This window comes from Crocodylus siamensis, chromosome 10, assembly GCF_052110815.1.
Source record: "Crocodylus siamensis isolate JL-2025a chromosome 10, ASM5211081v1, whole genome shotgun sequence".
Lineage (NCBI taxonomy): Eukaryota > Metazoa > Chordata > Crocodylia > Crocodylidae > Crocodylus > Crocodylus siamensis.
Genome location: NC_143404.1, coordinates 15,245,703 through 15,271,191, shown reverse-complemented (window position 1 = coordinate 15,271,191; position 25,489 = coordinate 15,245,703). Strand labels below are relative to the sequence as shown.

Here is a 25,489-nt window from a genome sequence, read left to right as displayed (position 1 = left end):
CAACATGCATTTTTTTAACCTGGCTTAAATGTGTTCTGTCTCCAGAGCACCAGTCACTTTCAGTACTCCACATTTCAGTCTCTGTGTGCACGTTTTTAAATGGCAGTAGAGTGATTACATAAGGAGACACAGAAATACCCCTGGCCAATATGTTGTACTTAGAAATAGATTGGTGAGCGACTTCAGTGTACAAAAGCTGTTTCTCTTTGTTCATCCCATTTGTCAAAGGAACATTTCATTGTAACAGAAAATACTTTCTAATTTACAAAATGAAGCAAATCGTAGGTAATTTAAGGAATCTTGTGTCTAAAAAAATTACCAGCGATGCAGGAAGCCCTTGCCATTTTAAATCTAATTAACTGCTTACAGATTTAGGGCAGAATGCTCAACTGATAAAATTAAGAAAAAAGTGGGAACTCTAGTTATGAAAGGGAGGTTAAGTTTTTTGTATTGTGCTTCAGAAACCATGGATATCAAGTGAAATGCTGATCCTTTTCAAGTTACCGTTTGTGTGTGCCCCGATGGAGACTCGGATATATTAAACTTACTTGTGTTTTAATAAACAAAATAATTTTCTCCCATCCTCCCTATGGGGAACTTGTTTTACAACACTTGGGAAGTGTCCGGTCTCTATCTCATCCTTTATCCCGTACTAGGTTGTCAGGCTGGAATTCCTGCTGGAAAGTAGCAGTGAAAGTATAGCTTATTTTGAGAGATCTACACTGCTTCTTTAAAACGCATGAAATATTCACAGCTATTTCTAAATACTCTTCAAATTCAATGTAAAAATATATTCTCACATTTAAAAGAATATCCATACATCTAAAATGCTGTAGTTCCTCCTTGTCAGTGTTAGTAACTCCATGGAGAAGCTGCCATTTCACAGTAAATTATAACTACCGTGGTGCTTTCTGAACAAATTATTGCCAGCAGAGAGCTCTAACAGTTAATAGCCTATTCTGCTCCAGGTTGGTGTACCTAGAGTTTGCAGCAACCTAGCATCACCTGTGTATACAGACTTGAAAAGTTTTTGATTACATTTTCTTTCTTTGTGACAGGAGAATCTAGAGAAGAAGGGGCCACAGGTCCTTGATCTGGAGCTGGAATTTGATGAACGGGCCGTGCTCATGGAGAATATTGTCTATTTGACAAATTCCCTAGAGGTTAGCATTTCTTTTGGAGGGGTATTCATCATTCCACACTCAATGAAGCGGCCGGGCCAACATTTCCTGAGCTTGAGGGCCTATATCAATTCATTTCCAGCCTTGGGTTACCCATGAGCATGTAAAGTTGCATTAGCTTTTCGTGTTTACTCTTGCTATTTGTATTCCCTATGAAATATGGAAATGATGCAGAGGTGACTAGCAAGTGTACGCTGACTCATTGGGAAATTCTTTTTCCTATATATGAAGATGAACTCCAGTGAGAGTCTAGCTTGGAATGGCCAATGCTTTTTGGAACTGTCCATCGGCCAGGAAGTCAGTGGAAGAGGCCAGTTTTATATTTCTGGCTTCTTCAAGAAGAGATGCCTAACCAATGTGTCTGTTCTTCCAAGATAAGGGAAGGAGAATGAATCCAAGGCAATGCCAATGAGTGTGGCCAGATTTTTCCCCTTTTATATCCTCTCATCTTGCAATTGCTTTCCATATAAGTGGCTTCTCTCTGGCCTTGGAAGAAATAATTTCCATTCAGGGTGTTTAAAGCTAGGTTGTCATGCATAGCAATGCCATTATTTCTCTAGTACATGGGGATTCCAGTTTGGTTGTGGTTATGCTAAAATGCAGCTGAAAAGACAGGGCCATAACGAAGAAGAATCCTAGGCCTGTGTATAGGAAGTGACTTATTTTGGAGTTTCTAATTTCATTTACTTTATTTTGAATTTATTTGTGCTCTTCATTTTATATTCTGTAATATATGAAGGCAGTGATCTAGGTGCTTTAGAATTTGTTCCTCTTCTGAGCAAGTGGAGTAATGTCCTGTCAGCTTTTAGGTTTCGTTTAAGTTTTGTGGTTTCTGTTTTTCTTGGTTTGTCTTTTTATCAGTGTGAGTTGCCTTCCACTGTACTGTGTGGACAGTTCTGGTTCAGTGGTCTAGTAACTGTCATTATTTCAGAGGAATGATAAACTTTTATTTCTTCATTTTTTCCACCCACCAAAGCTGGATCATATTGAAGTGAAGTTTGCTTCTGAGGCAGAAGATAAAATAAAAGAAGATTGCTGTCCTGGAAAACCATTTTCCACATTCAGAATGGAAGTAAGTTCAGAAATCCACAAGCATTGGAAATACAGGCTACTTTGTTAGCTGATTTAATAAAATTGACTTTCTTCTTGTAAGTTCTCATTGGGGCATAATTTTTGTACAAGTGAACATGGGCTACAGGGTATACTGCTTGTGTTAAGAAGCTCAAATTGGTAGGGACTTAAGTCATAATCACTTTGCTGTCAAAACAATCTGTGTGATTATGTATTTGGTGTAGCTGTTCAGTTCTCACATCATAAACTATCATTCTCCATAATGACTCCCTGATCTACTAAAATAGCCAAGGAGTGAGGCACATGGAGACTTAATGAGCTTTTCTTGCAAAGAAGCTGGCCTTCTGGGAAAGGCTTAGGACTTATTGTCAGGGAAGTGTTGTGGGTTGTCACACTGCTGTGTTGTGACAAGTAAAGAAAATCTCCTTGTTTTGATGCAGCTTCTCTTTTAAGCATTGAATTAATTTTTTTGAAGCAGTGGTGCTGTTTTGGTTTTATATATATATACTTCTGTACTTCTTAAATTTGTACAGACTGGGAGACATAACAGAAATGCCCGATTGAAAAATACATACATTTGTGAAGAATAATTGCTAGGAAGGGATGGATAGTCTTGTGGGTAAAACCTAGAATCCAGACTTGTTAACTGGAGCCAAACAAGAACCAGGGCTCTTCTTGCTTCATATCTCTTTGTTTCTAAAATAGTGGTATTGCTTATTGTACCAATTTAGGGATTGCAAAACCCAATGTATAGAAATAAATATGAGCTCTCACATGGCAAATTGTTTTACTTATTATTTGATGCATCTCAAAATGGATTTTTTCCCATATTAGAATGTTATCTATTTTTGTCTTGTACTGAATGTAATTTTATAAGGTAAAGAGTCTTTTAAAGCCTTGCTATACCTGCGTAGAAAAATCTTTTAGAGAGAGAGTAATTTATAGTGTGAACTTTTACTGCAGTGCTCCCATGTATCAATCCTCCAGTTACAATCATGTAATCTTTATCTACTTAACCAGTAAAAGTTTAGTGTATTTATTTAAAGAAGTCAAAAAGCTTTTTATACATGTACTGCAACTTATTTTTTGGGGATTTATGATAGTAATTGAATCTCATCATTGATATCCAGTATTTCTGAATAAAAGGTTGTCCTTCAAGAAAGCTGTTGGATACCAGATATTCTCCTCCATCCCATTATTGGTTGCATGTTCCCGTGAGAAAACAAAAGTGCATGTTAATTTTTTAAACCTTCATTTTTTACAGCCCAGTGTATCTGTATTTTTGGTGAACCCCCAGCCATCAAATGGTCACTTCTCTACAAAAATCGAGGTCAGGCAAGGAGATAGCAGAGATGCAATAATTAGGCGTTTAATGAAGATGGACAGAGGAATCAAAGGTAAAATTCTGGCTTGGAAGTACAGATACCACATTTTGACTACACATGATTTCCAGAAGATACTGGGGATTCTGAATTCCTAGCCTTTCCAACAGGTGCTGGAAAACAGTAAGCAATTTGGCAGGTTCTCCTTGTCAAAATTCATTTTTTTTTTTTTTTTAAATATGGTCTTTAGTGGTCATGATGACTTAGAAGGAAGCCAAATGGGTGCTAATGAATGAATACAAAGGGTGAAGGCAAGCACATGCATTTCTTCAGGAATGAAATGACAGGAGCTGAGATATTGGGGACATGCAAATGAATGGTCACTATGGGAACCATTAAAAATTATTTTCTTCCTTCCATGCCAGGTCCTGTATTCTCTCACCAAACGATTTATCTGCCCTTTGCCAGGAAACATCTGGACAGCTGATGTTTCCTTAGGCCAGGAATTTCTAAGAGGCGGTTAATGGTTCAATGGTCTGCTGTATGGAGCATCGTCCTTAATGCTGAGGGCCTCTTTTGTTTAAACCCACAGAAGTGAAATCACTGACAGGTTCATTTTTATTTTCTTTAGGCTTTTTTTTTTTTCAAGTAGATTCATTTCTAGGAAAGTTGCCACATTGACATCTTAAATCTTCTTTTGTCTATGAAGCTTCTTTCTATATGTTTTACCTTTTACTAATACACAACCAATGGCTATTCCCTCTAGGGAGAAAATACTTTCTTCATAGTACTTCCTTAAATCTCTCTGTTAAGTTGTTGAAGCAAAGGCCAATACAAAGGCTGATTATAGCAGTAGGATTTATAATGTGAATATCTGTTCACTAAGAACCTGGATAGAAGCCATCAATTCACTTAAAATAGCGACCACTGAAAAGTTGCCCAGTGGTCTATTAGTCACTATTGACCTGTGGCAGATTGGAACCAGTGACTTAAATGGGAGAGGTTCAGTATTCCATTACAAATCCCCTGAGCCATTTATTCTCTCTCAGCTCTTATTTTCTTAATGCATTGAATGCTTCATTTTCAAATCTTAAACTATATAGTGCAAAAAGAAATAGGTGATAAGTACCAGAAAGATTCTCTGAAAGCACTTAGTTCATTGGCAATAATGAGCTGCAGTGCGAAGGCATTAAAGCAAATGTGTTTTGTCACCTACAAGCCAGATTCTGCATCTAAGATTCTGTAAAACGGCACGTCTCCAATGCCGTAGAACAGTTTGTGGTAGTTTTAGTTATCTAGACATGAAGAGGTAACGTGCAGGCCATTCTGTAACATCTGAGAGTAACTTAATGCTACAGATAATTTGATTCATGGTAAAATTAATGAACACGGCTTAAACAAAACCAAAGCCCCCACCAGCTCTGTGCAAACATCTGTGTTCCAGTCTAATTCTCTTCTTGTCTTACATTTAGAGAAATTATCTCCTCTGTAACTTCCACTGTAGGTTTGGTTTTTTCCCCCCTCTTGGAGTGTCCCAGGGTTGCTGCTGCAGAAAATCACTTGATACAATGTTTCTGCTGCTTTGCTTTTTTAGGCATATAAGTGTGTGTCTTGTTTATTGAATCCTGCCTTATGTTGCAGTACAGCATCCCTCCACTCTAAGTACCGGGGCAATGTGCACTAATAGGATGGAAGGAAAAAAACAAGCAAACCCCAGTGTGTGCTGCTGGCTCTGTGGCCATGTGGCCTGGAGCAAATCCCGTACCATCTCTGCCTCAGTTTTGTCTTTTGTAAAATGGGGATAACAGCTGCAAGGGTTGATTTTAATGTACGCATTGTAATGATATGAGGTACTTGCAGGTGCCATTAAAGGACACAGGCACATGGGCAAGTTACTGCAAGGTAAAGAAAGACAGGGATTTACTGCGTCATCTGTTTCTCGGTAACTGCTTATGTGCATAGTCCACAAGAGCTCACAGGCTCCTGATGAAGAGAAGCAGGCTGTGACAAGTTAGCTTTTGTTTACTTGAGAGAGAGAGAGTGTGCACACAGGTCCTTGCACAGAGTAGCTGTAAATCCCTACCCTCATTTACCCTACAGTGGCTTGGTCATGTGCTCAGGCCCAAAACTCTCATTTTGTTGGAGGCTACTTTCTTTCCTTCTTAATTTTAGTTCAAATAATTTTTTCTGGCTTATTTAACACATTGATGTGTGTTTTAGGAATGCCTCACTTTGTATGGAAAACACTGCTCATCAAACACATTGCTGAGCGTTACCTTACAGGCTGGTGTGATACAGGGCAACATCGTTCTTAAAGAGAGAGTAGTTGTTAATTGCCTGGAGACTTTTCTGATTCCAAAAATTAAGAGCCAAGCAGAAAACTGAAGAAGTGTGGACTGGTAACAAGATGTAAGAACTGGACTTCATCCAGAAGTTTCTAATGGCAAAGGCTGCTTTTGTTTCCATGTCATTTAACAGCTTGTGTTTGTGTTAATGCTTATCTCTAAGACAAAGAACATTTTATATTGATGCTGCACAGGGAAATAGCACTCCAAAGAAGAAATACAGGATGATGTGCACAGCCAAGCACAAATGGAGGAAAATGCATTTCAGATTTAAACACAATTATTAGAATTTTGCAAACTGGCTGTTTTGAAACAATTGACAGATTAAATCAATGATTCTACTAAACCTTTATTTCCAGGAGATGTCACTGTAGGTAGGTGAGTAGTTTCTTGCTAAAAGCTAGTGGTGAGAGAGAGGGCTTTGGTAGACAGCTAGATTCTGAGCTCATTAATAATTTTTCAGTCTGCTTTAATAGCCCTTTATTCTTCATTTATTGGACAAGTTTTGTCTAAATTTTGAAAAGGGATTACCTGTGAAGGGAACACCCCCCCCCCCAAAAAAAAAAAAAAAAAAGAAATAAGAAGAAATAAGATGTTAATTTTTGTCAGTTATAACTGCCAAAAGGGTGGATAGTGTAGTTCAGAGCCTAGTGCATGGCTTTGAGAATCAAGGTTCCTGTGTTTTATTTCCAGTCTGGCCAATGATGTTCAATGGTTATACAGCCACTTATTTCTAGGCATTTTTCTGGGCATAAGTGTCTATGTGACAAGGACATTGCGGCTTATTTGTTTAGCAAGCCTTTTTAGAAGGGCTAGATATTATTTGCATACATCCTTCTGCCTAGCACAGAGGAAAGCCAGTGTGCAGATTCCCTGGGACCTGATTATTAACAACTTTTATTTTAGATCACTCCAAAGTGAAGCTCATGCGATTTGATGATCCTGTACTGGGCCCCCGTCGTGTTCCTGTCATTGGAAAGGAAGATGCAGAGAAAACTCTGATTTTAGAGCAAGCCGTCTTCCACATTGACCTGGCTGAAAAACGTATTTACATCACTGAGAACGGCCTGACAAAGGATATTGGTGACACAGTTGTCTATTTAGTACATTAAATTCTGGACAGCACTGACTTGATCCCTGGTTAATGATGTTTTTAACCTTACAGAATGGCTTCATCCATAATGGACCAAGACAAGTGTCGCTTCTTAAAAGATATCTACTTGTGCATGTAGGCTTGTCCCCATATTCTTTTAAACTTGTGTATAATAAACATATTTTCTTCCCGCCATTGGACTCTTCTTGAAAGAAACAGTTTGCCCAAATGCCGAGATCTCTCCCCACAAACAGCTCCCTACCTTTGCAGTGTCAAGACAGTTTACAGACGTGACTTATCAACTACATAGTGATTTCTCTAGAACCTCATCAGATCTTGTGTTTAGTTATACGAAGGGAATTGATGGGTAAAAACTACCTACACTTGGTGCTTGATATTTCCAGAGAGGTGACTTTCAACAGAACCTGCTGGATGTTATGTGGACCTATAGATGAAAAGTAGTCTCATGGGAGAACTCCTCAAAGTATGTGTGGATGTTTCCCCAGTGTGTACAGTAGACAAGAATTTATATAAAAGACTGAAGTGCCTGAAGTGAAGTGTAGCTAATGAAGGTGTTGTACTTTTGCTGTCTTCTAAAACTGTTGCTTGTAAAATTATTTTTAAGGGAACAGTTTTTAATTGCTTTCAAGGAAATGGTTTCATGAACAGTTTAAACTGTTGGTTTGTTATAATTACAAGACTACCGAACTGGTTTTTAAATAAGGTTTTTCTAAAGCAGGGCATCCAGAATGACATACAATATCTTGGGTTCATTTAAAGAAGAGGTCTGTTTTAGCCTTGAGAGTCCTGGGCTGAACTGCTTCAGAAATCTTCTAACAACAGACCCTTTCTATGTGCAGATTTATATTTAATTAAAGGTGGCAGAAACAGTAATGTTCTGCACAGTTGTTTTTTTGTCAGGTTCACAACGGGTGCTGCTGCTGCATGTGGTTTAACCTGTTACTGATGTTCAGACGTAGGGTGAGGGGAAGGAAGGGAATGACGTAATAGCATGAGCTGGTCTGTCATACTGAGAGCTAAGCATGATAACGTACATCTCCTTTTCCCCTGCCCTTTATCATTGCATTTTAAAATGCACTTTTTGTTTGAGAAATGTCTTCCCCAAGTTAGATGCATAAAGAGGTACTTTTATTTGCTTCCATGCAAGTAAGTAAAGCAGAATGCAAATAAACCTCCACTAATATAAATAGTGATAATCTCTGAGTTCAGGTATAATCTGTTCCTTCCACCTCGTATCACATGATCATTGCTGTCAAGGGGGCACTAACAGCAGCTTTCACTAGTGGCCTGGCTTGTTTTCCTTTTCACTATACACACCATAGGGGAATGAGTTCAGCAACTCAATCGGTGAACCTGGACAATGCTTTCTGAGATTCTTTGTTCATTCCCTTATACCTGCCTCTGCAGATCTTGTTCTGCAACATCCCTGACTGAAAGAGCAGATTGTTTCCAAATCAAGGTATTGGGAATACACCAGGGTGTCAATCATGCCAGTGAATGGCTCTGCAGGTGATGGAGTTTGCAGAAGGTGAAGAATCATGTACTTGGGCTGCTTCTGCAACACTGGACTTCAAGAGTTCCCATTAGAAATAATTTGAAGTACTTTAAAAATAAGAGATGTCCACTTTCATTGATATGTGACTCTCTTCCAAGTATGGTACAGGGACAGGTATCCTCTTTATAAGTGTTATGGAGTCAAGGGATGTGGCGGAAAGACTTTAGCCCTTCTCTCACCTTTTTCTTATGAGCAGTTTTGATTTGTTTTTCTGCAGACAGCCAGGTGGCCTCCTTTAGCACCTTTTTACAGCTTGCCAGTAAGAAAATGAGCTGTTTTAACTGCAGTTGCAGTCATAGGAACCTGACCTGAACACTACATCCACTAGAGAGCATTGCAGCAATAAAGCCAAAAGTGTAAATCCTCTCTGTGTGGCTGAGACTTGGGGTGCTTGTACACATGACACCATTACCATGTACGCATGATGAAAATAGCGCCTGGCCCACTAGCAGCCTACCTGGGCGGCCTTGTGGGGTGCCACTGCTGCGGAGGAAAGGACCAGGGTCCCCTGCAGCTCAGGGGTCACTTGGCCTGCCATCGGCTTGCCCCCCAGCCGTGGGCAGGCTCCAGTTCTGACAAAAAAAAAATAAAAAAAATCGGGCCCTTCACTGTAACATGATGGAAAAATTTTAACAGTTTAGTCCTTGGGGTTTTATTATTCTGTGCCCCACCCTTTCAATTCAGGGGGCATAGAATAAAAACCCTGAGGACTAAACCCCCATCACGTATACAAGCGCCCTTGTATAGCAAGCCCCTTCTGTTGGTGTAAAGCTATACAAGCACTAGCGATATGGCTTAGCTCTTTGGGCCGTCCAGGAGAATAAATGCTCAGGAAACCCCACCTCTGAGGACATCTCCATCCAAAGGGTGGCAAGTCAGGGTGGTCACAAGTGAGTAGGACTAACGAAGTAAAAAGCCAGTGCTGTGTGTTGTTGGCACAGATCTGTATGCGTCACAGGTGTGTGTGAGTAAGTTTTCCAGCGATCTCATCCTCAAACGCCTTGCCAACTGTTCCATCTCCATCCTCTTAAACTTCTCCGCTTTTTTTTTATGTGGTATTCTTGGTAGGCTTACAGGATCCTTCTCCTGGTTCTCTCTTTCTTCACCATCTTTTGGTAGATAAGGGCAGCAGCAGGATGTTGCTGGTGGAGAGGGGAATACAAATTGGAGAGCGGAAAGAAAGTGATATGGAGCTTTAGAGTAAGGCAGCTGGGAATAGCAGAAGGAATAAATTCAGGAAGAAATAAGAGCAGAGGGAGATGTAGTGGGCATTGGGAACTGAAGATTGGATAAATAGGAAATGGCCCCTGGAACTAGCAATTGTTCAAGCTTTCACTTGCACTCTTCGGTGTGCCTAATGGTGGGAAGTGAGTTTCTTCCTCTAAAAGTATCTGCCTGTACTAATCCCTATATATGCTCTCTGTATGTCAGTCTATCACAGGAGTGTTTAGCTCACCTGGCCCTGCAGGCTTGGAAGTGTTGCTGGATCAGTCTGGGCTGGACTGGGACTGCCCCTTTGTGGAGTGGGTGTGCAAACAGATCCAGCCTGTGCAACACATGCAGCTCATGCCCTGGAGTGTGTGTGCAGTGCTGGGTCCAGCCTATGTGTTGCAGACAGCACCAGCCCTGGAGGCCATGTGCACTGTGAGCCCTGGGGCCAGTGCTTGCTGCCCACTGTGTGTAGGCTGGACTTGGTGCTGTGCATGGCACAGGAGTCTGGGGTGTGGGCTACATGCAGTACCTCGTGTCTGCAGCATGCATAGTGCCAGGTCCAGCCTGCATACAGCATGCATTGTGCGGGGCTGGGGCTGGCACATGGGGTTTGAGCCACAGGCCAGATCCTGCCCTGAGGCCATATGTTTGACACCTCTGGTCTATAAGGTGCATATTTATCCTGCCTTATGCCTGACTAACCTGACTAATCACCTCTCTGTACTAATCCCTAACAAAAGGAATAACCTAATTGGTCAGTGTATAAAGAGCTAGGTGGCCTCTCTATGGACCTAGACCTTGTAGTGGTGGAGAGGTTTGCATGTCCTAGTGATCTTCAGAGCTATGTTGCCCTCCTGGCAAGGTTACCTATGGCAAACAGGCCTGTGGGGAGGATCCCGACAAGCTAGAGCCCAACCTCAAGTCCTCGCTAGTGGATCTGGTGGAAGATGTCGGGATCTAAACAGCTTTAAGGCAGAAGAAGGTTGCAGCAGGACAAGCGTTCTCCTGTCATCCAGGATTCTCCCTTGCTCCCACGTCCAGATCTTCACCTTGTCAAGATTGTGTAGTTGTTGTTTCCATGCACCAGCCTCCTTGGGTTAAATGAAGCCATGCACAGGCTTCTGCCCCAGGAAATGATGCTCTTCAGCTAGATGGAGAATGGAGCATGTAAATAAATAGATCTGGCTCTTCAGTAGCACTCAATTAGTCAGTAAAAAACTCATCTTTGTTCTATTAAGTCCTCTGCACTCAGAACAAAAAGCGGTATAATTTCCTTCTTTTTATGTCTTGGCCTAGGATTGTCAAATCCACTCTCCTGCTCCCATTAATATTCCTTATGCCCCTGTGTTACTGCCAATTACTCTTCTCTCTTCTTTCCCCCAGTCCTCTCATAGTTTCCAGGTGACATGTTTGAAGTCTCAATGAGCACAGAGCACTGTTTTCTCTTGGCTCAAGCCTCTACATTGCAGACTGCCATTGCACTGTCAGGTTGGGATCTTTATTTCTTTAAATACTAACTTTTAACACTCTCCTAGTTTTGCATATGCCTAAATCAGACATTGTACTAGGCTTTTATCTGCTTGAAAAAAAAAATCTGAGACTCTGCGAGGGACAGATCTTGTACATTCAAACCAATTAAGTATGTTATAGTAGTTACCTCTGACACCTTAGCTCTTTCCAAAGAATCTTTAACTACTTGTTCCCCTCTTTATGGTCTCTGAGAAAACATGCTGCTTTATGAGAAGGTTTTGCACTAGGCTGAATGATCCCTCATTCTATTATCAAGATTTTTTTTGGCTGAATTTCACAGTTGCTTTTATGGACTCTTGATTACTCATCCACTGTTGTGGAAAATCCAGTTTACAGGGGATTGTCAAGGCCTGAACACTTGTTTGCTTGATTTCCCTTAAGCAACTGTGGGTCTAAAGCCTTCGCATGGCTCAGTTTGGAGCTCTGATACCATCTTGAAACTCAAAAGTTAAGTTTTGGGTGAGAAGTGAAATCCCAAAATCGTGGGGTTATACCCAAAACTGACTTCTTTATGAGGGTCCCATAGGTTTTGGAATAAGTCTTATATTTAGGTCTCAAGTCTATCCCCGATGACTAACCAATTAGATACTTTTGCAAATAACCATGTACAGTATGTCTTGATAGACAACTCTCCTCTCCCACCGCAGAAAGTCATGTCATTAGAGATGTATTTTTCAGGCCAGAGGGTAGAAGCAAGTTGATCAGAAATGGTTGAAGGCACAGCAGTGTTTCTGCTTGAAGTTAACTTTACTGGATCCAGAAATTGGAAACCAAATAAATAAAAATAAATCCGGAAGCAGTGGTTGACTGGCAACAAATAGGGCAAATTAGCCTTGATCCCAAAACTTTTAACAGCAAAGGTTGGTTCTTTCTCTTTGTCATTTAATAACTTCTGTTTGTTTTAATGCTTAGCTTGAGAACAAAGAATCAATTCTTTATTGGTACAGTGCACTGTTTCTCTATGCAATTTTTAAAGATGGCTCCCAGGTGAAAAATTAGGTGTGTTTGGCTTTGTGGAGTTCCCCTTCCCTACCTTGCTAGGGAGCAAAAATGAACAGGAGAAATACATTGCTCAGGCACATCAGACCATCTGGTTTTAAATGCACAGGAAGCAACTGATAAGCTAAACTGATTATTCTTTCCAATCTTGTTTTGTTTGTTTCCAGGAGATGTCACTGTTATGCAGGTACTTGTGCAATTTCTGTCTCTCAAAATCTAGTGACAAGACGAAGAGATTTATTCCAATGTTAGACTCTCTACACCAGTGATATAAGTAAGGCCTTACATAAGTCCTGCTGGGAAAATTTCAGTTAGGTAATTTTTGACTGGGGAATAGATTACAAGAAAAACACAAATACGGTTTTGGAATATATTCATCATTAGCTAAAAGTACTGTTGTTCAGTGGTATGGAGCAAGATCAAGACTTCTGCTTTAGTTCCTTGGCTGTGTAGCTTTGGGCAAGTATCCTTAATTCCTTTGTGCCTCAGTATCCCTGTGTACAGGAATGCTTCCCTCCCTCTCGGGTGTCCTGTAAGGCTTAATTGTTTGTAAAAATGTCAAGAGCTTCTGAACAGTCCTATAGAAGCGCAAATTACTATGACTGTTACTTGAAGCCAAGACAGATTGTTGAAATCTATCCATTTCACCCAATCTAAAAATAAATCCCAAACTGAAAATAGTTTTCCTCTTTCTTCTTAGATTTCTAAAGTGAAGTGAATGCAGCTTGCCGATCCCTATCAAGTGCCTGTCCTTGAAGATGCAAGAAAACCTGCAATTTCAGAGCAAGCTGTCTTCCACATGTTTCCTGCCAAAAAACTGAGTTCATATCATTAAGGGCAATGTGGGAGGCCTACTTATAAAAGAGGCATAAAACCGATCCCTTCTGTGTGAACTGTGGGTCTATTGTAGAGGTACTTGTCCAACATCTGTCTGACTTTAAAAGGTAGCAAAAAACTGAGGGACTTTGGTAGCAGGCTAGTTTCCATATATTAGTGAAATACGGGGGCTTTGTAAATAGATGGATTGGTAGAATTTGGATTAATAGAGAAAGCTTTAAAAGTGTTAAATCTGTTTGTACTTCATTTCTTCTGTCTGGTTTATCTCTGTCCTTCGAAGTTGGTTTGCTATAATGTTTAGTTTTCAGAGCTGTCTGCCAGTATTAAACGATAGTTTCTTCTTCCTTCGCCCTCCCTCCTCCTCTTCTCTCCCCCCCCCAACTTGGCGAGTATTTTCTCATATTGCCTCGGAATAAATCACTGTAAATTTGCTTCATATTGTGTAAAACAGTATCACACTAATTGTGTACTGTAATTCATATTAGTTTAACCACTGTGAAAGTACTGATTGTATTGAGACAAGCAGATATTTATGCAATAAGCACACATATTAGCTGAGGCCAAGCTTATAGCAAAACTGTATGGACACTGATCAGCAGTTCTTATTCAAGAGAATCTAGATTAGCTTTCATTAATGTAAGCTTCAAGTCTGTATTTAGCCATTCCTCCTTTTAAAGCACTCTCATCTGCAGCATTTAGGCTTTACAGGCAGCACAGCTGTCCTCAGCTTTCGTGTGAATAGATCTTGTTAGGGCCGGGTGTGTAACGTGCTGGGAGGTCAGGGTAGATTGCTTGTGACATCAGCACTAAGAACACTGATGTCATCATTGTTCTACTCAGCACACTTGTGAGATGTCTCTATCCCTTGGATTCAAAGACTCGCTTCCACCCTCCTACCCCTGATCCCTCATTTCCCTTATTGTGAGATGAGCAGGTTTGGATGTCACTGTCTCAGGGCTTCTGAGGAAGTTTCATTGCCTGAGATGCAATCACCATTGATCCTTTCCCTGACAGCATCTGAAGATGGGGCTTTCTTCCTTGATGGTCCAAGGTAAGATATAAAATGAAGCGACTGTTCTTTGCTCCTTAGTTGGCTTTCATATATCTGTATGTAAAATGTCTTGCAGGTGGTGAGAAATTAATCTGCACTGCAGTATATGGTGGTGCACAGAAGTCTGTTCCTTGCATGAAACTTAGATAAGACTACTTACACAGTTCTGTTAGGATTTCAGCTGAAAGAAGTTGATTAGGTCCTTAGACTTTGCTGGCCAGGAAAGAGAAAGCTATTGACTGTTTGACACCAACAAAGTGTACAGAATCTTTGATTACAGCACAGTAGCTATGTTGCAATAGTGACTTACTGTTTTAGAAGGATTATTTAATCTGTGATGAGTTTATTCTGCACCAAGAGGAGAAACTACCTGAAATTGTCACCTAGATGTTAGAGATGCAAGTTGGTTGCTGATTTGAAAAGTCCCCTTATTGAGAAACAAACACAAGTCAGCCCACTTTTACCAGTATAAGTGATCAGAAACCGGTCTGTACCTGTAACAGAACAGAAGTTCGGCGCACAAGACGGGTTTATACCCACAGCAGAACAGAGGTTCAGCGCACATCGATCGGTTTTAAAATGGCAGAGTCCAGTCTCAGATTCTCCCTCCCTCCCCACCCGAAGGACAAATATGTCCTGTTTGCTACCAAACTAAACTACACCGCTTAAAGAAACTGCAACTTAGATCGATTCTGCTTCGGGGTTTTTGAATGTCTGTAACAACCTTTGTTGTTTTGTTTTGGTTTTTTTAATTTTTAGATGCTGCTTTACTTTTTCAAAGGGCTCAGCATTAAAATTGGCCTATGTGAGAGAAGGAAGTTTTATCCCTATTTAATAGCTTAGGAACTGTTGTGTGTGGTATTGTGAGGGTATTGCTCACCTGAGAAGCATCTTTGCAAAGCTGAGCATACAGCCTAGGGCTGGACTGTTCTTCCATGGTACACGTGGAGAACAGCTTTCCTCTTGCAGAGGCGGTTAATTGTTTCTACTGCACCATCCCCTCCTTTTCTTTGTGCTTTGCAGAGGTCCATGGTGCTGGGAGCCTCTGAGGAAGCATTAAATGTTGTTGGGAGAGGGAACCACCAAGCCTCCCTCCAACCATCCTTTGGAGTTTTAATCATTTAGGCACTAAGTATGCTACCAGAGCTCCTCTGTGCTGGCTCAATGTCTGAGTTCCTGGCATCGTGACAAGAGAGGATATAGAGGTGCCCAGATCAGGTGTGGTTTTCAAGCAGAAGCCATGATTCTTCATCAGATTCCTGAATTCTCTAGTGTTTCTTCCCTCAGGACACTCGCATATGGAAAGGGATGCTTGAGCCATGAGAGTAAATCTTGGCTCTTTGCTCTGTGAGACCATGCTGCAAATCCTAATTTAAGAATATGATTTCCATACAGTCAAACTATTATCTGATTGTTGTATGTTCTCACAAAGAAAACTTCCAAGAGAAGTGGTGCTGGCTCCTACCCTGCGGGTCTTTAAGAGGAGGCTAGATGAACACCTCGCCAGGGTTGTTTGACCCCAGTACTCTTTCCTGCCACGGCAGGAAGTTGGACTTGATGATCTGCTCAGGTCCCTTCCGACCCTAGAAACTATGAAACTGTGAAAACAAATCCTGCAGACTGATGCAGGCTTTCCTTCCTGGTTTACATAGTTTTAGAGCAGAACCTGTTGGTATCTGCAGATAGGACTGATGCCCTAATTTACCACGGGGACTGCTATGTTCTTCTACTGCTGGAGAAACCAGGTAACAAAATAGTTCCCATACAGTACGTTTTAGGTTGATTGAGGTACCATTGCTCCAGGAAGAAGCAAAAGAGCATTTCAGCAAAAAGGCAAGTTACTTTACTGGAATGCCGGAGAAACCAGTCAACCCTCTCAATGCATTTTATCAATGTCCTTGCAGTTTCAACTTTCCTCAGGGGGGTTGGAACAACAACATTGAGGAAAGTTGAATCTGCTTTTAGAGCATTTTAATAAATAAAAGTTAAAAAAACCCAAACAACAGACAGGCCAGTTACTAACTTCTGCTTTTTTAAAATCAGGATTGAACCAACTGGCTTTACTCTCCATTTGCAAGAAACAAGCATGGCACCTACGCAGTGGTGTCTGTCCCCAATGTGTTGCTTCTTTATGTTGCTCTAGTGGCATGTAGAGGGCATAGCAGTGATGCAAAAGGTCCAGGAGATAATTTCCCCACTGCATGATTTGGCTGGTGTGGGCATACCTGGTCCTATTTTGTCTTTCTAGCCTTGCTTCAGTCTCCAGGAATCAGGGCTAGGAGCATGCCAGAGAGGAGGATGGTTTCAGCAGGAGGAAAGGGTGCAGTGTGCAGTATCTGTCACGAGGGACTGCAAAACACAGGTGATTTGGGGAGATGCTGCCATAATTTAAATTACCGTCAGCACCCATCTCTTCTAAAGGCAGAATCTGGTTGGCACAAAGGTGAATTAAAGATACTTTTACACTTTGCTGCCCCATGACTTCTGGTTGCTTCTTTTGGGCTGAAATCCAGCATAGACTATCCTGTCATGAGTAACTCATAACACATCTCTGGAACGTGGGTGCTGCTGGCGTGGAAGTCAAGTTGCACACGACCTTGGAAAGAGAGAGCGAGTGGTATCAGCATGCAAACTAAATTGTTCTACTCCAGGAAAATCAATATCAGTAGCTGAGGCCTTGAAAACCTGTTCCAGTGAAATCATGAATGAGTTGATACATTTATCATAAGGAAAGGAGATCTGTGTTGTGAACAGGTTTCTATCTTTAACATTCAAGAGGTAAATTGCAGTGATATGGCTGGTGGATGCAGAAGCCTTTATGGGTATTGTATATTTGCTTTTGAAGCCCTTGGTACCTGTTCATTTCTTTCTTCACTAGAGACTGAAGGGCAGTGTTGATCAAATAAATTTTCTCTCCATTCTGTGTGAGGAGAAGGAGAAATTAATCTGTAAAAAGGAATTGTCATAAAACAAAGCAAATTGGTAACACTGAAATCATCAATCCCCGTTTTTTCCCCTTGGACTCAGGAGTGCTTTGTTTATGAGCCAGCTCAGTGATAAAAGCCAAGACTCCCTTTTATTTTATTGTTCATTTTTAAATCAGGAGCACAAGGCCAGCACAGCCTGTGACGACTCAGCCGACTTCCAGGGCTAGCATGTCCACTATCACGACAGTTGTACAGACAGGTGGAGACTGGACCACCGGTCTGTTTGGAGTCTGCAGTGACAAAAGAGTTTGTAAGTGTTTTCATTATTTGGCTGTTCTGTAATGTCTTCTATGTACCTGAATCCAGGGACCACTGGTTAAAAGAACAAAAACAGAAAGAGACTTTTTTGTAGACTAATTCATAGACCCGAGAAATCAAAGAGCAGACAGTCCACAGTGGCTGGTTTGTGGGTAGAGCAGTTAATATACCAGTGGCTCCTCTCAGTCTAAATTAAATCATAAAAGCAATTAATAATTATGGAAGCATGTCTGTAGAGCTGAAAATCTAGTTTCATGAAGTGATTTAATTTTATGGTGCTCCTAGAAGGAAACAAAGTGGGAAATGCAGTGTGGTTCAGACACACGCCTCGGGAAATCTTTGTGTAGACATGCTATGGCCTGGTTATAATTATAATCATAGACAGGCAAGTTGTTTAATGCCTGAAGTTCCCCCGGCTATGCAGTGGTGGTGATACTTACCTCGCAGTGGGTGCATCTACACATGCACTTTTTTTGCAAAGTTGACTAATTAGCTCTGCAGTAAAGCATCACCATCTACAAGTGCACTGGTATTAGGGTGCAATAAATTAACTTGGGGACAGTACTGTCTTATGGCAGAGTAATAGAGTGTGACAAAACTCGTGTAGGTGGTGACAGGGGCTGGCTGGGGCATGAGGGTGCTTAAGTCTGGGGGCCGCCTGCTGCACGGCTCCACACTTTAGCACTCTCATGCCCCAGCCAGCCCCTCTGCTGACTGACCCTGCACCCCCTGAGTCTACTGCCAGCCTGGGGCTGTTCTTCCCTGGCTCAAACTGCTGCTGTCCTAGGAGTGCATGTCGATGCTGTGCCCGGGGGGCAGCTGACTCCAGCTCTAACTGCTTCAGAGTTTATTGTGTCGCGGTGATTTTCTCATGTAGATAAACCCGGTGTTAAGCTAAATTTATGTTCACTTACAAAGTCCTTTGGTACTTTCAGGCAAGAGGAAGAGTTCAGAGCACTAAATTCTCTTTAGTCCTTGAACTTGCCAGATATATTACGTTAGGCTTAGTGCTGCTACTCTTTTTTAGTTAAAGAGAATAAGTGACATCCACTGTTTTTCACACATTACTGAGGGGTTGAGATGTTCCTAGTGCCAGAAACGTATCCATTTTTTTTCCCTTTTCTTCCCCAATTCTGTTTCAGTAACAGAAACCCAAATACTGATTATTTCCATCTGACCCTTTTCTGCTTTGCTTACCACCTAGAACTGGTCTGTCTAACTGGTGGCCTACAAGGGGTCAAATTGTGGCCTCCAGGCTCCCATCTGGCTGCTGGTTCCCAACATTTCTCAAGCTGCAGAATCACCCAGGATCTCTGGGCTCACTCTCCCTCTGGCTTCCCCTTCCCTGACCGAAGTGGGTGGGCCAGTACAGCATGGCTCAGTTCACAGAGCTGGGAGAGCCTGTGGCCTGGGGTGCCTGAGAGGTGTGATGCAGTGGGAAAACCTGACGCCAGGGAGGTTAAAGTAAGACTGGATGCCCGAGTGTGTGGTGCAAGGTGGGGGTGGAGGGGAACTGGGGGGGGGTGCATGGTGCAACAGGAGGAGTAGGGTTACCATATGTCCGGCTTTCCCATACGTGTCCTCTTTTGGATCCTCCAGTCTCTATCCAGGCAGTTTTTCGGAATCTGAACAAATGTCTGGGAGTTTGCTCTGCTCCATTGGTGGGAGTGGGGGGAGGGCAATTGGAGGCAGAGGACACCATGCATGTGTGCATGCACACCCATAAGCACATGGTCAGCATGCAGCCAGGCAGGGTGGTGGGAACAGCTCCGGCAGCTGCATGCAGGTAAGTCCATGTGGAGCCGGGGTTGGAGGGCCAGGGTGGGGGGACTGGGTGTGTGTGTGTGTGTGTGGCAGGGGTGCATGAAGGGGGAGTGGCAGAGGGTGCCTGGTAGCACTGGGGGAAGCTGTCTGGGATCTAGGGCTCCCCCTCCAGTGGGGGGAAGGGGCCGGGGGGAGCTCTGTGGCTGGACTGGTGGCACCGGGAGCCAGTGCCCATGCTTACTGGGGCAGGATGGCTGGGAAACACTGCCTGGGGGAGGGGATGGGGTGTGGCCAGGCCACTTGCTGCAGGAGCCCTAGCCCAGGGTGTGGGGTGCCATAGGCCTTCCATCCTCTTCCCTCCTGCTTGCACCTGGGCCGGACTCGCTCCATGTGAATTGGAGTCGCTGCGCTCCAGCTCGGTCAGGATGGGGATAGTTGGGGGCTGCCTCCGGCAGGGCTGCATGTCAGGAGCGAGGGGCCCTGGAAGGGCTCGGGGGGGGGGGGGCGTGGCTGTGGTTTGGGGGTGATGGGTACTGGGGGCTGGAGGGCGTTTGGGTTGGGAGTGTGTGGCACTGGCAGTGCCAGGGGACTGTGGATTGGGAGTGAGGGGCACCAGCATGGCTCAGGCGAGTGAAAGTCAGGAGTGAGGGGCTGCAGGCTGGGAGTAAGGGGCACTGGCGGGGCAGGGAGCTGGGGGTTGGAAGTGGGGTGTCGTTCCCCGCCCCCAACAGATGTCCTCTTTTTTGGAACTGGAATTAGAGTAACCCTAAGGAGGAGCATGTGGTATGTGGCTCTGGGGGACCCATGGGCCCCACTGTGGAGGCCTGTGAGGCTTGTAGCCCCAGGCCACTTAGAAGCTGGACAGCCCTAATCTAGACTATGGAAGGCTAATCAAGAGAAATAACTGGATGTGTATCTATGATGCGAGTTGAAGATCTTCAAACAAATATACTTTCTTTTTCAGTTTGTTGAAGTTACCATAAATGATGTTAAGCAAGCAGTATATTAAATTGTCTGTTCTCTACTGCAGCTGTTTTAAATCCTGCCTGCTAAATGAATGTCTGTTGTTTACAGCCACTCGTAATGTTACCACTATAAACTGGACAATTTAAGAGCAGTTGGCTAGTTCCTGAATGGACAAAAGAGAGTGTTGTCCACCCACATACTCTATGGAAATCAGTCATGGATGCTTGGTACCACAGAAGACTTGGCTGAGTTGCTGTTCCCCTTTCATCCTCCTCTTTTGTGTCCTAGCAAGGGTTTGCATTAACCCCTAGCATATGGCACAACTCCCCCCACCCCCCGCCATTAAGCCATGGCTTCCTGCCATCCCTACCTAAGAGGGAGTCGGTTCACAAACACATTTATTTTATAACCCAAATCTTTTGTATATAAACAGTTGCTAAAAAGCAAAAGGTAGTGAACCTGCCTTCTGTAACTCAGCCTGACATGCCACAGACTCCTGAGAAGGCACTGTTTTTCCTCTCATCTTTAAAAGAAATTGCTTGGGTAATTTCTAATCCATTAAATGGAAGGTGCGCAACTAATAGCGATGATTTCTGTTTCTTTTGATGTTTTATTTCCGTAACAGTAGTTTGCGTTTCTTCTTTCTCTCTCTCTTTTTGCTCACTCATTATTTTCTTCCAGGTTTCTTTTATCTGTCTTTTATAATAATATATGAAGAGTAGCAAATCATTGCCATTAAATTGCATTAAGGATATGATCTGAAACAAGGTTAGATTCAAAGGTATAGGGTGCTTAATGTGCTCTCTGTGTACTAGTTCTCTGAATTTTATTCTGAGCATTACTCTAAAAGCTGGGGCTGATCATTTTATGGGAAACATTTTAAAATGCTAGTCAGATAAATAAACAGGAATATAGTTTGCAATTGCCTGGTAGACTGATGAACTTAAATTGACGGTAAGGTAACTGAAAACCTTACAGGTTGGAGTGTATATTCCCTGGAGCTGCTGCTGCTTTAATTTACTTGTCTGAAGGTAACTGAGATCTGGATGGAGGTACGAAGTCAGACTGTGCCCTCAAATCAGTAGGGTGTCTACAAACACTGATGGGTTGTCTAGTCAATGATGGGCCAGTGCTTTTTAATTCCAAGTCCTGGCTGGGCTGATTTGAGTTGCAAGACCTGATCATCATCATCATCACTAGTGACTCAGCCAAATGTAGAAGTGGGAACTTATCTTTTTTCCTAAGTTCTTGCTACGTGGAAAATATCTTTTTGGGTCAATGGAACCAGGTTTAGTTTTTCTAGCTAGTGACACATAGGATTATATGTGTTTTCCTAGCCAGTATTCTGCTCCCAGGTGTAAGGCAGATTGAGGACTGCAGCCAAGATATTTTTTAGCTCTTGTCATCTTCAGAGTGTAATATTTAGAGTAATTACAGATCCAGGTTTCCACTTAGATTAATGTAGCGATTTCACAAAAAGAGGGCTCTGGACCAAGGTTAGCAGAGCATGAAGCATTACATTTTATTGAAAAATATTGTGTCTTTCTTCATAAAAGCAAATAAAATGCTTGTTTCCATGTAGCGTGTCCTGGTTCTGTAACTCTGCTGTAGAGGAAAACTTTTCTAGGTGCATCGATTCCTAATTCAAGAACAAAAGACATTTAAATGAGCAGCATGGGGCCATGATAATGCTTTTTGCCTTTCTCAAGAATTAGAAAAACAAATGCATCTAAACGGGATTGAGAGCTGTCTATAAAGATATTTTGAAGACGGTGAATTTTCAGTGTGGCTGTTGAAGATGCACGGTCTACCCTCATTATTTTTGGGAGACCCAGTAAAAACACAGTTGGTTAAAACAGTACTGCAGTTGATAGCGGAAACAGGATCTTAAGCACAGTGTGATATGGGGTTAAATCCAACCTGGCTGCAAAACATAGTTAACATCTTGCCTTTATTAAAAAATTGGAAATGGGTTACAATTGGATCCTGGGTATAAAAAAACCATTTGCTGTTAGAAGGGTTGGCCAATCTGTTTGGCACGTGGCTTGGCTATCTTGGATCAAAAATTTAAAATTCTTACCTGCAATGACTAAGGAAATTGTAGCAGCACACTTCTAAGAATAATGATGTTTATGTGGTTAAAGGAAGCATAGAAACTGGACTGGGTCTTCTCTGTCGAGCAGTATTGTGATCGTTATACAGAAGTTTACACAGCCCTACTTGGTGTTCTGCAGAAAGCTACACGATGAGAATTACACTCCGAGCAGTTGGGGAGAGGATGGGACCAGTGAAATTGGTCCACAGAAAAGAGCAGTTGGAAAGAGGCGTTCTTTCATGGCAGCTCTCTAAATCTAATTTAAAATGCTTGACTCTCAGAATGGATGGGCTTGTTAGAACTAATCCGATGGTCTAGGTTAGGGTATTATCAAACTAGTTTTCCCTGTGTTAAGGCTGAGATGATGGCACTCCAGCACTCCTTTGATTGTGGTTATTGGCAGGTGTCTGTGGTGCACTGTGCTGTCCATGCCTCGAATGCAACCTTGCAAGACATTATGGGGAGTGCCTGTGTTTCCCGTTGCTACCAGGTTCCACCTTAGCATTAAGAGTTGGCGTCAGAGAAAGGCACAGAATACGAGTAAGTCTTTGTGCGCGTGCTTGTATTTTGTTTTGTGCGACTTACATAATGGTGAGAGGCGTCTTCCTCAAGTACCCCATTCCCAACAGACGCTGCAGCAGAAGCTTAATATCTGTGGACATGGCCAGATGGATTAGTGTGCTAGTGCATGCCACTGAATATTGATAATGTAGAAATTATGCAAATGTAAAAAGTTCATCGGGGACCCAGGTTGGGAAGAGAGGAACTCCTCACCCTCTCCCGGGTGTGTTTTCACACACAGCCAAATTCCTTTTTGATCTGAAAATCTTTTCTGTTACCTTGATGCATTTTTAAAGCAGAACTAATGCATTAAATCTCAAGAATGCCCTTTCTCCTTGCACGGAGGCAAAGGCAGCATTTTGTTGTATAATAGAATGCCAACGCCAAGCAACTACTCATGTTTTTAAAGTACTTTGTAAGAACAGGAAGGTGTTTGTGTGTGGTTGCTGTAAAATCAGCCCAGAGCTGATGCTGTAAAATACACATTTGTGTGTAATCAGGATGAAAGAAAATAAAGGACATTGTTTGAGCCCTGCTGAAAGACTCTTTCAAGGCCTTGTGAGGTGCCAAGTGTCTTTAGATCTCATCAACTTTTATTCGAGTTGTGGGTGCACGGTATCTTGCACAATCAGGGTCTAAATCTTCTCCTTTTCCACTTTCTACTTATCTGTTGCATTTTTAAAAAGAACCTGTTAGATACTGGGTCAAAATCAGATCTCTCTTCCGCAAACACAAGACCAGATTAATTCTTTGGCTTGGGTCTGAATCTGGCCCTGTGTCTTCCCAGGACATGTGCAGTGAGGTGGAAAAGCCAATTTGCAGCCATTCCATTTATGAGAAATTATCTTTGTTCTCTCTCCAGGGAACCCTTTGTGAAGACTGGATGGCAGTTCATTGCTGCTGGCCTTTTGCTGTCTGTCAAGCAGCTAGGGAACTGAAGAGGAGGGCTACGACCCAGATCTATGAAGTAAACGCTGCTCCTGCAGCTATAGATGCTCCAGTTTTAAAATGTCCAGCCACAGAACTTGAGTTGTGATACTTTCCCCTCTCCCTGCAATGCAAATGTATTATTTTTAGAAATAAAATGCATTAGTGTTTTACAACAAAGCCTCCCCAGCGGCCCTATGGGGATCTGATATAACACCCAATAATCTCAGGTGCCAGTTTCCGCAGTATAGCCATGTTAACGCAGTTCAGTGCTCTTATGCCTGTCCAGAAGTATGGTGCTGCCTTCTCTGTCTGGGGACTGAGATCAGAAAGTTCAGTGCAAAGTAAAGAAATTTTCTTAGGAGAACAGAAGTGGAAAAATCACTCTGCAGCTGAAAAGAATTTAAGAGAAGAGAATCAAAGACACAAGAAGAAACAGAGTTCAATGAACAGGGCATGAAACTGGAAATGGAGGGAAATGGGCACTGGTTCCCTTCAATTTGCAGTGTAAATTGCTGTTGTTCTTCTGTAAAATGGGAATGACTGAATTTGCCCTTCTTGAAGAAGGGCTTTGAGATCCTTCGATGAAAACCCTCATGGTAATGATAATTACTGTTATGTTCTTTTTAGTTCACTTCAGTTTTGTTGGAGGCAAGCTTGAGGATTTCTGTCCCTCAAAATTATGGGAAGGAAAGGGAAAAAATAATGGCAACCCTGTCTAGATTTCCCGAAGTCAGACTACAGTCCCAGAGTAGCTAGACACACATGGTAAACCTGGGCTAATTCAGTGATGGTGCTCTTGTTCAGAGATGAGAAATAGAATTCAGTTGAAATACATGAAAATAAACATTGTTTTATTGTTTCATGCAAAAACAGTTTTTATGGTAACACAATAGTTTCTATGGTATGGAATAATGTATGTATTTGGCATAGAAAACCTGATCATTGTCCATCTGCTAACCTCCATTATGCTAATAGGCTAATTTTTACAGTGCACTCAGTCTGAGACCCTGTTCTGTCAATTATTCTTCCAGTGTATAAGGTGCAGCCATCCATTTGAGTCAAGATAACTTTTAAATGATCTACAGATAACAAACCTAAACATTAGAGCTATAAACTTAAACAAGTAAACTGCCGGCAAGTTAGAGCTTTCTAAAACCATTGCCTTTCAACTGATGAAATACAAAATAAATGTCTCCATGGTTAATAAAAAACAGAAAATGAAGATTCATTTTGTTCATCAAGGTTTCATTTTCTTCTCTTGAAGGAAGTATGTTACATTGGGGGGGAAAAAGCATTTAAAAATGAACTTTATATCATGGAAAAGGTTTAAGCATTATTTAGTTTATACAAGTTAAACAAAAGACAAAAAATTATATATGCTGTTCATCTCCTACCCCATCACCAAATAAGAAAAGAAAATATATGTCTATCTCTATATAAATATTTGCCATTGTTTCCCTCTTTCCTCTTTATTATAATATGGCTGTAACATTTCATTGTAGCAGTTTTGGGGCTCAATACAGGGCTGAATGGATAAAATTTTGTGGTCTGCATTGCACAAGAGTTCAGACAAGATAATTTATGGAATGGCTCTTCCTGGCCGTGAAAACCGTTAATATACATTGAGCTGAAATTTTGTCTCTTTGGATCTTTTTGTATTTTTTCGTTTATAGTGAATTTGGCCATTTCCCACATGCCACTCAAAACAGTG

At 42.0% G+C, this 25,489-nt stretch overlaps 2 protein-coding genes across 2 annotated transcripts in view; both read left to right on the top strand.

Annotated features, from left to right (window-relative positions):
- The window catches only part of LARS1 (leucyl-tRNA synthetase 1), a 46,379-nt gene extending 39,162 nt beyond the window's left edge, over window positions 1-7,217 (top strand). The window contains exons 29-32 of the mRNA XM_090020933.1: window positions 1,059-1,163; window positions 2,158-2,253; window positions 3,517-3,649; window positions 6,826-7,217. Of these exons, the coding sequence (XP_089877059.1) occupies window positions 1,059-1,163; window positions 2,158-2,253; window positions 3,517-3,649; window positions 6,826-7,031 (540 nt within the window). The 3' untranslated portion in view covers window positions 7,032-7,217. The remainder of the gene's footprint in view (window positions 1-1,058; window positions 1,164-2,157; window positions 2,254-3,516; window positions 3,650-6,825) is intronic.
- Window positions 7,218-9,266: 2,049 nt separating this feature from the next.
- On the top strand, window positions 9,267-25,416 carry PLAC8L1 (PLAC8 like 1). The gene is made up of 4 exons (XM_090020934.1): window positions 9,267-14,217; window positions 17,321-17,454; window positions 22,691-22,827; window positions 23,711-25,416. Exons 1-4 carry the CDS (start codon window positions 14,093-14,095, stop codon window positions 23,882-23,884), a joined length of 570 nt encoding a protein of 189 aa, XP_089877060.1. The 5' UTR covers window positions 9,267-14,092; the 3' UTR covers window positions 23,885-25,416.
- The last annotated feature ends 73 nt before the right edge of the window (window positions 25,417-25,489 follow it).